This window comes from Tachypleus tridentatus, chromosome 10 (assembly GCF_004210375.1).
Source record: "Tachypleus tridentatus isolate NWPU-2018 chromosome 10, ASM421037v1, whole genome shotgun sequence".
Taxonomy (NCBI): Eukaryota; Metazoa; Arthropoda; class Merostomata; order Xiphosura; family Limulidae; genus Tachypleus; species Tachypleus tridentatus.
In genome coordinates, this window is record NC_134834.1 from 73,138,270 (window position 1) to 73,155,623 (window position 17,354).

Below are 17,354 nucleotides of genomic sequence, written 5' to 3' on the forward strand. Positions count from 1 at the left end.
CCTTTCACTGGCATATTTAATCCCTCCTCAAACTGTAATGCTTAGATATTTTAATAAATTGTGAAGTGAGATACAGATAATTTTTTGTAAAAAAAATTCAGAGTAAACACAATACAACAGAATGGGTATTAAGATATTCGGACTTTACTTTTTTTTCAGAAGTGATACACCAAAAAGTAAAGTTGTTTAAAAATAATTTTAATCTACATGAACTTCTCTTATAGTTAAAACAGTCATACATGCAAGTATTAGTTTTTATGACCATCTACTATGAACACAACAATGCCTTCTCCACGTAAAAGGTTAATCTCTGCCTTTTTTCTGTTGAACCCCACTGACCTGCCACAGGTGTCAACAAATTAAACTTATGTGCATTTCAATGGAATACTAGTTGAATAATAACTCTGATACTATCTTTTAGTCACTGATTTGGCCAGTCCCCGTGTGTCAAAATAATAAGTGATTAACAATCATAACCGTGCCCAAAACTGTATTTTGTTAGTTTTCTATTTTCGTAACGGTACTATGTTAACTGTAAGAAGACGCGATTTATTGATCCAATCAAACAAATAAATCAAATCATTCATTCATTTTATATTTTGAATTACAATAGTCTGATATATACAAATTAAAATCAATCTGATTGATTTTTAATACTATTACAGCAAAGATATTAAATTAGTTTCATAAATAGCATTCATAGGTTCTTTATGATATATACTAATCACCAACTGAGTGTCTAATGAGAGGTTTTTACATAAAACTTATTTTCTCTTTAACAGTATTATACTAATCCATTGGTTATACTTAAGCATTCAACCATAACATCAGCACTAAGGAACAAGTTAACATATAGTAGCACATACGAACACGAACTTCATAGATTATGTTTGCACTTCCATATTATTTGGCTAAATTATAAATATTACTACCTTGCTTACAGATGTCATTAAAATATAGTTTTACCATATCATCCTAACACAAAAAAAAAGCAATTTAAACAAACATTAAAATATTCTTTGTGACAGATCTGCTTGTAAATCGTTCCTAAAATATAAAATGTTTCTTTTTTATTTATTCTAAATCCCCTCCATATCTCCACAGCACAATGATAAGGCTCAAGTGTTTTTAGAATTCAAATTTGGGGTTTATTCCTTATTATGGGCTCGGTGCAACACAGTTTTGCTTAAAGTAATTACAGTAAAAATGTCGATGTGAAACAGTTATTATATACAGGCTAGGCTTACTCATAGTCATGAGTGAATTTAATTCCTGGAAGCATGTCAAGAGAAACAATAATTTACCTCTTTCCAACTTCCCAAACCAGTAACTTGAATATCACAGTATTTTACGCCTTGTAAGATGCTATAGCGTGGAAAACGCACCATAATTTCGGAAAGACAATTCTAAGAAAAAAATAGTTTGGCTCAGCAACCAACACCTTGGTACAGCCTTGACCTTTTTATTCAACCTACTCAGTAAATACAGTCAAATACACTATATTATTCACAATATATCGACAATATTAGTTAAAATGAATGTTTATGCTATTGCAAATACTTTTAATTGGTAAGTAATAAGATTACGATCTGTATGAGAGGCCGTTTCGAGTAGACCATAAACTAACCACTAGCCTTAACCCATCAATTTTATCTTGGAAAACAAATGGGGATTTTTCAAGGTATTTCTAAGGGAAAACGTGCATCTTACAAGGCGCAAAATACAGTAATGAAAAGCACAATTACAATACGTTACACTTGTGTAAGGTTGCCATTAACCAGTCATATAAATGTTCGTCACTGTTATTTTATTCTAATAACATTTTAGATTATTCTAGCGGAACTTAATTATACATATCCTTGTGAGAAACATAACAGTACTCACCGAAAATTTATATATAACCAGAAGCAAGATATACTTGTGACAAATCACGTGACTAACCAGATACTTTTGCACAACATCCTACAAAACAGATACTGACTCACCTCTATGCTAAAATAACCTCTGTCTACATAATCTCCAAGAAAGAGGTATTTAGTTGTTGCTGGCGAACCACCTACTTCAAATAACTTCATTAGGTCGTAATACTGTCCATGTATATCTCCACATACTGAAAGAGAAAGGACTCAATTTAAATTTTCACGGACGCAATAAGTAAACTATAATATCAAACGCTTGCGTTTTATACATTCTAAAACACTGACTTTAACACTTTTTAAAAAGTTCATATAAAAAAATTAAAAGCTCAGTTCTGAAAACTATAGCTTTAAAATTTCACATCAAAGTTCTTAGAAATATATATTGTCAGCGTGGGCGATCACTGAAATTTTTCTGGGGGAACAAACAGTTAAGTGAATTTAAAAAAACAAAAACAAGCAAAAAACTGGTCACTACAAATACACAAATATGAGTGTGTGTTTTCTTATAGTAATGCCACATCGGCTATCTGCTGAGCTCACCGAGGGGAATCGAACCCCTGATTTTAGCGTTGTAAATCCGGAGACATACCGCTGTACTAGCGGGGGGGCGTTGAATGAACATAGAGAGAATGAAGTTTCCCGTTTTTCCCTTAACGCCTTCCAGAGCTATTTGAAGTACTGATGTTGCATTATGTCATCACTTCCACGCGTTCTTGCAAAGTTAATGCGAAAATAACTTAGAAAAATCATAAGGACACAAGTTACAAACATCATGATAAGGGGCGACTTACGTGTCTCTCTGTTGTGTATTAACAGTTGCCTTGGTTAGTTTATTCAGATGAATTCAACAGTTTACAAGTAAAACGTTTTGCTTTTTGTTCCTAAAGGTAATGATACCTCGATTCTAATTTAAGTCACATTTTTCAAAATAGACGTAACTAACCTGGGGCGACTATTAAAATTTGTAGGGTAGAAGTGGAAAGAAAACAGACTGAAAGTGTTAAAAACTGATAGCATCTATGTGTAACCGATTTCGTCACATATTTAAAACTAGAACAGGTCAAAGCGAATACTGATTATTAAATTTATATTCTAACAATAACTTTTTACGTCTGATATTTTAATTCTTGGTATGAATGAAACTGACATGTCTCTTTAAAACATACTTGTTAATACACTATAAACACAGAATATTGAAGAGATATTTTTCATACGCTTTATTTTTGTTAGTTTTTTTTTAGTTTGTGTAATCATATACGTAGTATACGATCTGTAATTGTTAAAAGGATTGTATGTTTATATATTTTTTTTCTGAACAAGCCGTATGAAATCTATTATCAACTAGACAAATTCTTGCTTTTCGTGGGCCTGGCATGGCCTAGCGCGTTAAGGCGTGCGCTTCGTAATCTGAGGGTCGCGGGTTCGCGCCCGAGTCGCGCCAAACATGCTCGCCCTTTCAGCCGTGGGGGCGTTATAATGTTACGGTCAATCCCACTATTCGTTGGTAAAAGAGTAGCCCAAGAGTTGGCGGTGGGTGGTGATGACTAGCTGCCTTCCCTCTAGTCTTACACTGCTAAATTAGGGACGGCTAGCACAGATAGCCCTCGAGTAGCTTTGTGCAAAATTCAAAAAAAACCAAAAAACAAACTTGCTTTTCGTGTTATATCTCTTTTCATATGTATGGTGAATACTCGGTACGTAAAGAAAGTTTTGTATGTCTAGCCATCTTTCGCGCCTCTCTTTATAGCGAAAACGACATTTTCGAACATTATAATCAATGTTTAGTTTAGCTGCCATAGCAACTATACAGTTGTCCATAACTCCAAGTCAGGAAAATGCAACATGAATTTTACCATGACGACACGATCTGAAATATATTCTTAGAATCGTTAACATTTTAAAATACAGATATGTATTCAAATAATATGAATACGAATTGTTTTATATTTCAGTCACGATAAAATGGTTTGAAAGTTTAATTCCTAGAATATAAACACTTTTAGTTACTGTTTAACTTAATTTATGGTGAGAAACACGCTATTTACTTGTTTTTAAATACAAGAATGAAAGACTAACACTACTGCACCACCTTGATAGGTGAAAATGAAATACTAAGGATACTGCTCTTTAAGAGTGGGTGTGACTTCTAAGAACTTATGAAAGTAAAGAAAAATTGTGTTATAATAAGACAAACACACAACAAATGTCACATCCAGTGCCTACGAGGCCTTTCGCGAACACCAAGATTCATTAGAATGGCTAGGATAAGACATGGCAGCGGTCTAGGTGCTGTTTATATCAATTTCATAAACAGAAAACGTTGCTGTGGGAACCAAAATTAAATAAATGAATCGTATTTTAAATATTTATTCTTTACGACACTTACAAATCAGAATCAGATTAAAAATTAAAAATACAACATTATTTATTTTAATACAGGTTGTTTATTATTATTGTTGAATTAACTTTACTGGAGAAACAGCGAGGTAGTCTCCTGGTTGTACGAAAGACTAGGAAAGCCAGTTATTGCTTCACTTTGAAAGTATATGGGAACAAAAGCACAACAATGCGAGTTAATTCACCTCAGAACGGCTGGTATGGGCATTAACACTTTTATTAAGAAACAGAGAACAATGCTTCAACCTTCAGGATGAAGATGACCTAGGAAGGTCGAAACGTCGCTCTCTGCTTATCAATAAAAGTGTTAATACCCATGCCAGCCATTCTGAGATACATTTTTATTTCAAGTGGGTTCCTCGTCATCAAGAAATGCAAGTTAATGTTCCACCACGGGGAGGGTTGCTAGTTTGTAGCTCTACAAAAACTTACGTTTACATAGATATACTACTCGTGCACGACAAATGCCAGTTCAAATCTACTAGCGAAATGACAAATCTGTGATTTACTAAACACAATCTCCTGCTACAAAGAAACGACATCAACTTCTCACACATCAAAGTAACTACTATTTGCCACAGGAGACGTTACTTGTTGAAATGGGACCAGAGAGCTACACTGAAACAGCTTAAGTACACCACGTCAAGATACCACAGGGAAGGATTGTAATTTATGGCCAAAATAGTTCTTACGATAGAAACAACTGGAGAGAAGTGTTATCCAGCCCACTTTTTGCTTTACTTTTCACAAGAAGTACGAATCTCCATTGTTTTGTGGCTAGGCGAGGTATTTATACTTTTGTTCAAGCCAAGTATTCAGCAAATGTTATCTACAGTTTGTTACCAATATGGTAAGATAAAAAACAAACAGAAAGGCGCAGAGGATTACAGAGAAGCTTCCACATAACTTTTCAAAGTGCCATTCAGGCAAGTGCGATCAAATGTCACTGACACGCGTTTCAAATAGTATCAATAAATAATTCACAGCTGAATAAAATATACAACAGAAGAATAGTGTGTGAAATCTTGCTTGTAAGCTGACTTTAAAAGCCCTAAAATTATTAAAGTTTTTTAAAACTTTGCAAAAAAAAAAGTATAACGAGATATTGTGTAAATTTTGTGCTACATTACATTTTTATATATATTTTTATAGTGTAAATTTTGTGCTACATTACATTTTTATGAAATGTTTGCTTTACACAAAAACATATTTCACAAATTATGAAAAAAAAGAGGAAAGGAATAACCAACGAAGTATGTTTAATACAAAAAAAAATTATATTTATAACAAATAGCCCTATGTATTATATCACGGACATGAGCCTCGAAAAATGATAACTTACGACTTGAGCAAAGAAACTCGAGAAATAACCTTTAGAAACGTGTCTAACAAGAAGCATCAGGCATACAAGAAAACTCGGAAGGAGAGACCTTACGTGAAAACGTAATCTCTTAGATATGAAGAACCCCTAAACAGGAACGGTAACCCTTAGACATGATACGTAAAAGAAGTCTCACCATAAGACAAGGGGACTTGCGCACGAGCTAGGGTCCACAGAAAGAAAGACAAACTTTGAAGAAGGAACTGAAACTCATCGGGTGTGCAGGATAGTTCGAGAAATAACGTAAGATTTGCATCTTAAACGCGACCTTAGATCCACAGACCAAAGTGCTCCCACGAAGGAACTACAACTTAGTCATGACAAGTAAGAAATCAGGCGCACATGATAATTTAAGAAAACACACCTAAATATAAACGTCACTTCTTATATGTAGTATCCAAGTGCACAAAAAATCTATGCAGAAAGAATATCTCTTACATTTGAAAGAAATGGAAGGAACGCACGAGACCCTATATAGACAAAGCAACTTGTGAATCTGAAACAATATGCACTGAAAAACAAGAAAACTACTGCTTCTATGTTACACATAAGGTGCACATAGGAGTTTGAGAAAGAGAGATATTAAGCACTTTTTTCTCGTAACACGGTGTACACGCAGAAACTCCAAACTCTTTCTGCACTCTCCTGAAAGTGCTTATACATAAGTTATACATGATAAAATTAAAGTAAAACCATCAAATATTTTAAAAGTTTACAATCGATAACTGATCCATGTTTAAGAAGCAAAAATACTTTATAAGTCTAAAAAATCAGAAGTATATTATTTTGATGTTTTTAATTAAAAACGTGCACAAAGATAAAAAACAAGGCTACTATATGAGTGTTATAACTATGTTATCAGCAAATAACTATGGATGTAATGTTTTAACATTGATTTAACACTAAGGAAGTTATCACCTTTTAGAGTTTAACTTCAAACGTAAAGGCTCAGTGTCCAAAACCAATATAAATATATAAGAATGATACTTTCTGGCAGAGTATTGGCATTTGTTACTCCATAAATCTGCCCAGACGTGATTTCTGACACTAGAGAGGACTTAGTAAGTCTCATTCTGTTGGAAAATCCTTGATGAACATGGCCAGTATTTAAGTTTAGTCTTTATGATATCATTCCCACAGTATTTCTTTGGACACTTCTAATCCAATATATCTACCTACTAATGGACATTTTGATTCTTTGTTTTTGTATATATTCTATGACATTGTCAGTTTTGAAGGTGATTTTTTATATGTTTAATTTTTGGTTAACTCATTAACATAACTACTGGAATAACTATAGGAAGTAGCCATGAAGAAAAGAAACAAAGAGAGCAGACACTGGGAAACAGGACAAAAGGGACAAGAAACTGGTGCCAATGTGTTCTAAGCAAAACAGGTAGATTTAAAGGTTCTCTTTAAAATATATCTTTTTCCTGAATAGTAAAACATGATCCATAAATGCACTGGTTAATGCTTCTTCTCAGATAAATGATTTTTGGTAGTGTTTGTGTGACCTGGGAGGGTCAGGTACAATGATGACATTTTTCTCTTTTTCTCTCTCCACTTAATTGTTTGTTTGTTTTGAATCTCCTGCAGAATAATGCACTAAAAATAGTTAAAAACTGTTGAACTATACTTGGTTACTTTTATCTAAATGTTACTCATAAAATTACTTGCAATTATAATATATGTAGAAAAATACTTTTCTCTTGGGCAATCCAATTGTATTGCTTCAAGTAACTATTTCATGTCTAAAGGGTCAGTCACTTGGGATTCACTTGTAATTTCACAAAAAATAATATCAAATGAAGACATAATTCTATTTCAAATATTTCTATACTTGTGCTTGTAAAAATTAAATGTCTTAAAATATGGAATATTTATTTCACAAATAAAAAATATACAAAATGTTCAAACTTACATTTCTGTTGCATACCATGGTGAGTGAACAGTAAAAGACACTTCTGTACTTTGTTTTTTTTGTCTTAATAAAGCTTATATTTATTTCTTCAAATTAAATTTCACTATTTTCTGTTAGCTTGGTATTTGGTTTATGTTTCTACATCTTTAGTTTGTTCAGAAAAAGATTTTGACTTTTAATACCATTTACAATAATATTAAGTAAAAAATTAGTCAAGTGTTTCAAAAAGTTGGAAATTAGTACATTCAATTGTAATCCATGTAATTAAAGGTCACAACTTGAAAATAACAATATTAAGAAGACGTATATTTCCCTTATATATTCTGACAGTTTTCTTTTCATACCTGATGTTTTTGTGTGACATTACATAAATTAGAAATTACAGGAACATTCTTCTATGAATAGAATTATTGGAGCATTTGTTTTTCCATAAGTGACACTGTAACAGCTCTGAAACAGTTTAAATTACAATAACACTTCTCACCATTTGCTAAACAATCTGATACTTCATTACACTTTAAAACCATGGAGAAAAAAGAATGTATTAAAAGTTTATCTAATAATAAATAACAATGCCCCTAAGTTGTCTTAAACACACTCAAAAGAAAAATCTACTTGTTCATTTTCTTCTTTGTATCTGAGCATGTCCTTAAAATCTCAATTCCAACAACTGCCCAATGACGTAAAAGATACAAAAACATAACGGAGATGGAGAACATTTCCCCATGTGATCTTTGTAAGGTAATTCTCCAAGTAAAATTTAAAGGAGTAGTATATAATGACAAACTATACACATCAAACTCAAATTAAATAAAATAGGGAGAAACCAGGACATCTCACAACCTTTCATTCTATATCAAGACATCAACTACTGTTGACAGTATATATGATAAGCTAGGCCTATAAGAACAGCGACAAACTAATCAGACAACACAGATCCTTTTTTATTGTACTGAAATTTAGTATAATGTGAAGTTTATTTCACTCAAACAACATACACATAAAAACAATAATTCCTTCTTTACAATAAGCAAGTTATAATTATTATTTATTGACAGATTTACTGCTGTTAAAAAACAAACAAACCTACAACAACTGATAAAGGTAACGGTGATGTCATTTCTCACCATCAAACTTGTGAGTTTCATTGGGTCTGTACTATTCAAAAAGGGTTTAGGCTTACTCTCATTGTCTAATACATGATAAAACTGAAAAGTTCATCAGTTAAGCCTTTAGATGAAAACTTAATTGAGTAACTGTTTAATGCTTTATGTTATAAATTAACAATATGACTAAATTTAGTGTCAAGGAAGACTGAAATTATAAAGGTATAAAATTCAGTAATCTCAAATGTACTCTCTTAATACTAACTAAAGAATACCAAGATATAATTGTAGTATGTTTAGTTAGTATTAAGAGAGTACATGTTAACCAAATTTTATACCTTTATAATTTTCAGTCTTCCATGACACTAAATTTAATCATATTGTTAATTTATTCATTATGTTAAGAAAATATGCAAATTAAAAATCAATTAAAGACAAAAATAACAAGGTACGTATCCCAAGCACTTTCAAAAAGTAGTTTTTTTTCAGCAGGGGGATTAGAGGAAGTAACCAAGATTCAATTTTAGATAGGGGCTCTCAAACGTTAAGAATCTTGGGATAGAAAAAAGGATTTGTAGGCTCCCTGCAGTCTGTGAAAATTTAAAAGAAAAGGCACAGAACAACATTTAATTAACTGCATGATTACTTCTGCACTGAACTGAAATTACTTGTTTAAAGAAAAAATTACAAAAGAAAATGTTATTTGGAAACTGACCACACAGAGCACATCTGGAAGACAAGCTCACTGCTAAAGACAGGTATAAGAAAAGTACTCTATTAGCAAAACCTAAAATTAGAGATGACTGCAAAAGGAAAATTCAACTTACAAAGGCTAACAAGAATTAAAAAAGGAAATTAGACCTTAAGAAAGTTAACTGAGAGCATACATGAGACAGTGGTAAGAGTTTATCTAATCAGTATATGTATGACCCTCAATATTAACTAACAAGTTGAAAGTGAATGGAAAAGTTGCATTTCTAGATGCATTTAGTTGATTATTGTCATATATCCAAGTACACTGATTTCCCAAAATAAATTGATAGGATATATCAAATAATGAGAAATTTTATCAACAAGTGATCAAACAGAGATACTGGACATAACTAATTACAAACAGAGTGAAACAATCTTTACTGGATACACAAAATATAATGAATGTAACTATGTAGGATTGAGCCTTTACTTAAGCTTTCAAAGATTTTGTGAAAAAAAAGAACCTGTTGAATATCAGTGAAAATTTGTCCCAGACTGAGAAACACAGTAATATATGTACCCAATTACAATATCATTTTTATAAAGTGTGTGCATGTGTATTTCTTATAGCAATGCTACATCAGGCTATCTGCTTAGGCCATAGAGGGAATTGAACCCCTGACTTTTGCATTGTAAATCTGTAGACTTACTGCAGTGCTAGTGGGGGGTAAGGTGTGTGAACTACATATCATACGGTTATTCATTCTCATCACAATATAAAGAAGGTTGTATCCCTGTAACAATGTTCTGTCAAATGTTTCCCTGGATAAGTACAGTATGCTTTTAAAGCACTGTCACTTTCAATCCAAATTGCTGCTTTCTGTATGAAATACCTTCATTGCTTAGATTAGCAAATTTTGACAAAACTCCATCCATTTATCTTACCTGGTACAGAAAGTGTTTAAAAGTTTACATTATGTGATAAAATGAAATTTCAGTCCTCATCAACTAATTTTAGCTGCAAGTCCAAATATGGGATCACCTCTTTAAAGCTTTAAAACTCTGAAGTTGACAATGATATTATCTTGTATAATAGCCAATAAAAAATGCATATTTATTAAATTTTTTAAACTGTGGAACACTCACACCTTCTCAATAAACAAATTAACTCCATATATATAGAAACTCTAGACTCAGGGAAATAAAAAGACCAACATTTTCAGATAATAACGTACAGTTCAAACAAAGGAACACTTTGGACCAAGGAGTTTTTTTCTAATGTGTTAAAGTACTTCAAACAAAGTTTTAAAAATTTCTGTGTTTCACCATTAAAAACTGAATATACATATCCTGCTCAATATGTTTAACTTTGGACTTAAAAAGGCTAAGTGATTTGACTTCAAATTAAAAGCTTGCAAGTAAGAATGTGCAAATTATACATATATATATATATATTTATGTTTGTCAACTTTAACCATTAAAGTAAACATGGCAATCTCAGATTAGGCCTAATAGTACTAATATTTTGCTTCACTCCCAGAACACTTGTAACATTTTTCTAAATGTATTTGTACACACATGAGCGAATAACCATCCTCCAATAGAAACCGTGTAGAAATAATGGCCACATCTCATCACTGTGTGTCAGTAGGACTCCCTAGTTTCATTTTATGCAAAACAAGTGTTAAATGACCAGTAAATCTGATATGCAAATATATAATATTAATTAAAGTCCTTGTACACAACTGTTCACTTGGTATTACAAGCTTTGCAGTCCAACAGGAGAAACTTATCATGTCAGTTCTAACAGATTTAGTGTTCCAAAATAAAAACCTAGAAAAATTTAAGAACAAGAGTGTAAGATATTTTGATATTCATAAATTACAATATCTCATTTGACAAAAGCATGAGTGTAGAAGTTCACTACCTTGTGGAATGCACACAAGTATTTGAAGAAATTGTTAGATACACTTTGAATCCTGTCTTTAAAACACAAGTGGTGATTATATTTTAATGTTTAAGCACATTAACTGTAAGATCAACCATCTTAAATCATATGCATAAAAGTTCCATAGTTTCTTGGATTATATATAATCTTAAGTACAATGGTAATTCATCAAGCTGATTGAAGGTATCCCATTTCCATTTAGTATAGTCATCTTAAAAACTCCTATCTACAGCTCCCACAAATTATTAATTTGATAGCTTCAATATTGATAAAGGCATATCTTTTAGAGGGTTAAAGCAACCATATTATATGTTCAGAGATAATGTGTATTACTGATAAATCATAAGTTTCATACAACCAGCATGTATTTGGAGATAGCATTTATTTGTAATAAACGGAATGGTACATTTAAAAAAATAATTCGTTAGCCTACTTTTAATAAATTAAAAAATATATACTTTCCTTTAGTATTTATAATTTACAACGCTATCGTCAGGTTGCTGTATATGTTTTTTTTTCTCTTTCTGTTTTTTTAATAACACAGTCGCAAACTTTTAACTTTAGCATGAAATCTGGGAATGACGTTTCTACACTATATATATATATATTACTTTCTGTGTATAAGCGTATAACAAAGTGATTATCTTGAATATATTACCAGTTTCTGCCTTCAAGCATATCGTGATGTACGATAACTAAGGCGTTAACGTGATCCTCTGTCAGTGCTATTTAAAGCAAGAAAACAAACCTACATCCTTTCTTTTACAAACCCCGTAATGGTAGTTCAAGGTGTTTCCCAGGCTCTGCTTCACTGCGTGTTCACGTCTCGAGCCAATCACGTTTCTCACGAGGTTAATCATAAATAATCCAAACTGCAACATGCATATACCAGTTGAAAATTTCTAATACATAGATTTAAAACACAAACATATTTGTAAGTTATTTTATATTCGTATATATTTTATCTGTAGTTCCCGAAAAATTGTGAAGCAACGCACAATAAAGGTCTAAATGAGAAATAAATTGTCTACTCAGCACAAAACTAACTGCAGAACTAAATTCCAGCATATAACATTCAAGTCAGGTAATCAGTAATTCCTATTGCTATATATTTAATTAATATTAAATCCATTATCAAGACTGTAACCACAAAAATATATATAAACACGATGTAATGTGCCTTCAACTTCAAACGAATGATCGTAGTAGGCCTAAAAAAATACTAAATTCCATTCACAAGTAATCGAACCTAGCCTCAAACAGATACAATCGACCCTGATTTCCTTTATTAAGAATGTACACTAGCATAAAGCAGAAACAATAAACCCTGATTTACGTCATGAAGGATCAAAACTAGCTTCAACCTTGATTTACTTTATGAAGTACTAGAAATAGCCTCGAGCAGAAACAAACAACCCTATTTGTATTCATGAAGAAGAAATCACAGCCGAATAATCGAAAACAGAAAATTTGCCTTCCATATATCGCTTTTAAACAGTTACATAAAAATTTACGAATGAAGTTGTACTTTTTAAACTTCTATGATATTATGTTTAATCTGAAGAACACTGGAGAGAACGTGTTCACAAGACTTGCATGATTAAACAATTCCCAACGGATAAAGAAGAGAAAAGAATGCAAAAACGTCATTGTATAAGTTGAAATCTACTTTTAACTATATTATATCCTCAGTGATGTCGATAAAACCCATTTGTAGAGAAATATATATGTAAAAACGGCTCGTGTGGGTTGAGAAAATATTTTACGTGGAGGAGCGAACAACGTTTCGAAATATATTATATCCTCACCAGGTGGATCAACGATAGGTTCATCCAACAAATCAGCAGTGAGTCATCTGGTGGATCAGCAGCAAGTTTACCAACTTACAACGCTAAGTTCGAAATTCAGTTCTTCATGATGCTCAGAATTTAGATAACCAACTGCGTAGCTTTGGACAGAATTTAGATAACCAACTGCGTAGCTTTGGACAGAATGTAGATGGCCAATTGTGTAGCTCTGCACAGCAGAAACAACATTCCACACCTATCTAAAATTGTTCTTACAAAATAAATATATTGTTGTGAAAGGTTGTACTTATTAACGATAACAAATAATCGGTATTAAACAAGTGAATAATACATTGTCAAATAATCCTTATTCTGCGTTTAACGTATTGTGATAAACTGAAGAAAAATGACAGTTAACCAACTTAATCAAATCCACACCTCACCAACTGTCGTCATGCAATTTGCTATTATACTTGTATGGTATCAGACGAAAGGCCCCATCGACACAAGATATATTATGATTAGCACATTATTAAACACTACTGTAATTCAGATATTTTTATTAATCACTGGTATTTTTATGTAACTAAAGTTACGTGTTGGTTTGGCTTGAATTTCGCGCAAAGCTATTCGAGGGCTATCTGAGCTAGCCATCCCTAATTTAGCAGTGTAAGACTAGATGGAAGGCAGCTAGTCATCACCACCCACCGTCAACTCTTGGGCTACTCTTTACCAAGGAACAGTGAGATTGACTATCACATAATAACGCCCCCACGGCTGAAATTACATGTTTGGTGTAATTGGAACTGAAAGCACATTCCAAATGATTCAACAACATAAAGATTCTTTATAGAAATAAGAGTTCACACATTTCATCATTGAATTATTAGAATTTGACTGTCCCCGCTTTCTCTTTTTTTATCCACCTTATATCTCTTATTTGGTTTTATTATACTTCAGAAAACGATTTCATCAACAAGAGTGAACATAAAACTGATTATTCTGTTGTTTATGTACTTATTACAACTAATGCAAGGAAAATGGCAGATAACCATTGCAATGGAATAAATCTGAAAATTAATCATACAAAATGTAATACGAACATGTCACTTGATATAGAGCGAGAATAATATACCTAGAATGAACCCATATTTGGCTATATAACGTCATAATCCAATATGGCTGGCTTAAGATCATCTTTCCACAGCTTTAAACAAGTACACAAAATATTGATTAAAATAGAATTTAACATGAAATGACAATTTCGTTAAAGGTTTCAATCTAATTGATTCGAAGCTAAGGTCCCAAGAGTTGTTGAATATTAAAGCACTCGGTCCGTAAACATAATACATGGCACTTAAGAGTGACATCCAAGGAAAACTGCTTTGCTTTTGAATTTTGCAGAAAGCTGCTCGAGGGCTATCTGCGCTAGCCGTTTCTTATTTCGCAGTGTAAGACTAGAAAAAAGACAGCTAGTCATCATTACCCACCGCCAACTCTTGGACTACTCTTACCAACGAATATCGGGATTAACCTCACATTGTAAAGTCTCCAGGCTTAAAGAACGAGCACGTTTGGTGTGACGAGGATTCGAACCCGCGACCCTCGGATTACGAGTCGAGTGCTTTAATCACCTGGGCATGCGAGGCCTAAGGAAAACTGAAAAGTGAAATTATATATAAAAGCAGTTTTTCTTGTATAATCTACCAAACTGAAAATATTACATCATAAGCATATCACACTGTTTTGTTTGTTTGGAATTTTGAGCAAAGCTACTCGAGGACTATTTGCACTAGCCGTCACTAATTTAGCAGTGTAAGACTAGAGGGAAGGCAACTAGTCATCACCACCCGCCGCCAACTCTTGGGCTACTCTTTTGCCAACGAATAGTGAGATTGACTGTCACATTATAACGCCCCCCACGGCTGAAAGGGCGAGCATGTTTGGTGTGACCGGAATTCGAACCCGCGAGCCTCGGATTACGAGTCGAACGCCTTAACACGCTTGGCCATGGCTGGCCCTATCACACTGAAACCCAGATTAACTTGCGTATCACATTGTTTTTCCAGTTCACCGTTTACACAGTTTATTATTTACTTTTTTCTAAGAGCTGATGCACACAGTCAATGAAGCGCATACCTCCCCCACACAGCTTTGATCAAACTCGACTTTTAAAAGAAAAAAAAAAAGGAAAATGTGGCCCAATTTCCGCTATCAACGGGCACAGGTATCATGAGTATTTCTGACAGAACAATGAGAAATAGTATTCTTCTACGTATGTCTACCAAGTTTCACAAGGACCAAACACTGAAACAAAGTCTCTCCACCGAGCTGGTATACAACAATAAGTGAAGTGGTGTTTTCACAGTCTAGTAGATGGTATTTGCTTGTTGTTACTCACAAAGATACACAGCAGACTATCTGTGATCTGCCCATCACATGCATTGAAACGCGGTTTTTAGCATTATGAGCCTTCATAATCACTTCTGAGCCAATGAGAAGACTTTACATTTTCGTAGGCGTTTGATGTTAAAATGAAGGAGCTGCGCGATTTACAAAGTAGTGAGGTCATAAGCCCTTGTGCCAATGAACAAGAAAGACTGCTTTCATTGTCCTCAAGTATCCAATATATCTACCAAGCATCTTTTTAAATATCTCAAGTTTAGATTTATCATACTTGTATCAGCATGTCTTATGACATTTGTCATTCCCAGTCCACTGTTGTCATCCAAGAGGTTATTAGGAAGTGCGCCAATCTTTCTGTCTTCGGGTCCTTTACCAAAGTACCGTAGCCTGCTTACTTTTCGGAACTACAATAAGCCGCTAAATATCAAATTGATTTGTTAATATAATTTATAAGCAGACTGTAGTTCGAAACCTGCCATTTTCAATTATAACAACATCCAGTCAAATGGAGGACCATTCAGCTTGGGTCTATAACAAATATTGGTCTAACTATTGTGACTATTATGTGACAAACAGCACGTCGGTATTACATTTGGAATCATTTAATCGTATTCGGGGTTAACTAACCCCACTACAGGAGTTCACTCGTTTGTGAGTTAACCCTACTATTCGGGTTCACCTTTTTACAGTTAACCTCACTATTGAGATTCACCTGTTTCAAACAGTGTTGTCATTAAACAATGATTTTCAACTAGAGAAAAAAACAATGATACGTTTCACCCACAAAACTGATGCTTCTTACATTAATTAATGTGATTCTAACGAGTAACTCGTGAAAATGTTTAGATCTTAATACTTCGTTAAAAAGATATTTTAATGAAGAATTCTCAAAAAAGTTCTATTGAAATAAACATAGAAATATAAAACAAAATCAACAGTACTAAACAGTTCAATGAATGGTGATTCAGAAAAATATTAATATTCCATAAAGTCCAATATGTATATATCTTGGTAAGAAAGGCGAGTCTAAACTTCTCTTCATTTCACTGGTTATTAAAACACAGAGGAGTCGCTCTGTTGCACACGGGGCCCTTGCCCCGATTCTATCTGACAGTGTCCAGAATCCCCAGTTGGTGTCTTGAAAAATCATAATCGATACCATATCTTATCCATATGGATTATAGAAATTGTGAAGCCAGGAGTTGCTTGCTTCTTAACTTTCTGTACTCTCAACTCAGTGTTACTTACTGTTTATCACAAACGCCTGTCCATCATCACCACCACCACACACACACCTTCACACAGACTGGTTGGTACTCAGACGATTTATTTCATTCATCATACAGTCAGCTTAATACTCTTCTAGCGGTCCCCCGGCAGAACTGATATACATTTATGGACTTACAACGTTAAAACCGGGTTTTCGTTTTCCCGCATTGAATACAGAAGATTGTTTGTTTCGAATTTCGCGCAAAGCTATTCAAGGACGATCTGCGCTAGCCATCCCTAATTTAGCAGCGTAAGACTAGATGGAAGACAGCTAGTCATCACCACTCACCGCCAACTCTTGGGCTACTCTTTTACCAATGAATAGTGGGATTGACCAAAACATTATAACGCCCCTACAGCTAAAAGGGCGAACATGTTTGGTGCAACCGGGATTCGAACCCGCACCCCTCAGATTACGAGTCGAACGCCTTAACCCACCTGGGCATGCCAACACAGAAGATATCCCATTAGAGCTTCGTTCCTTAAACAAACTCTTCTAGTCACAACCTACCTCAATCCCATAAAAA

General features: G+C 33.5%; 1 protein-coding gene across 1 annotated transcript in view; it reads right to left on the minus strand.

The window, feature by feature from the left end:
* Positions 1 to 17,354, minus strand: part of LOC143229561 (serine/threonine-protein phosphatase 2B catalytic subunit 2-like) — a 117,878-nt gene that overhangs the window by 43,531 nt on the left and 56,993 nt on the right. The window contains 1 exon segment of the mRNA XM_076462073.1: positions 1,986 to 2,110. Within this exon segment, the coding sequence (XP_076318188.1) occupies positions 1,986 to 2,110 (125 nt within the window).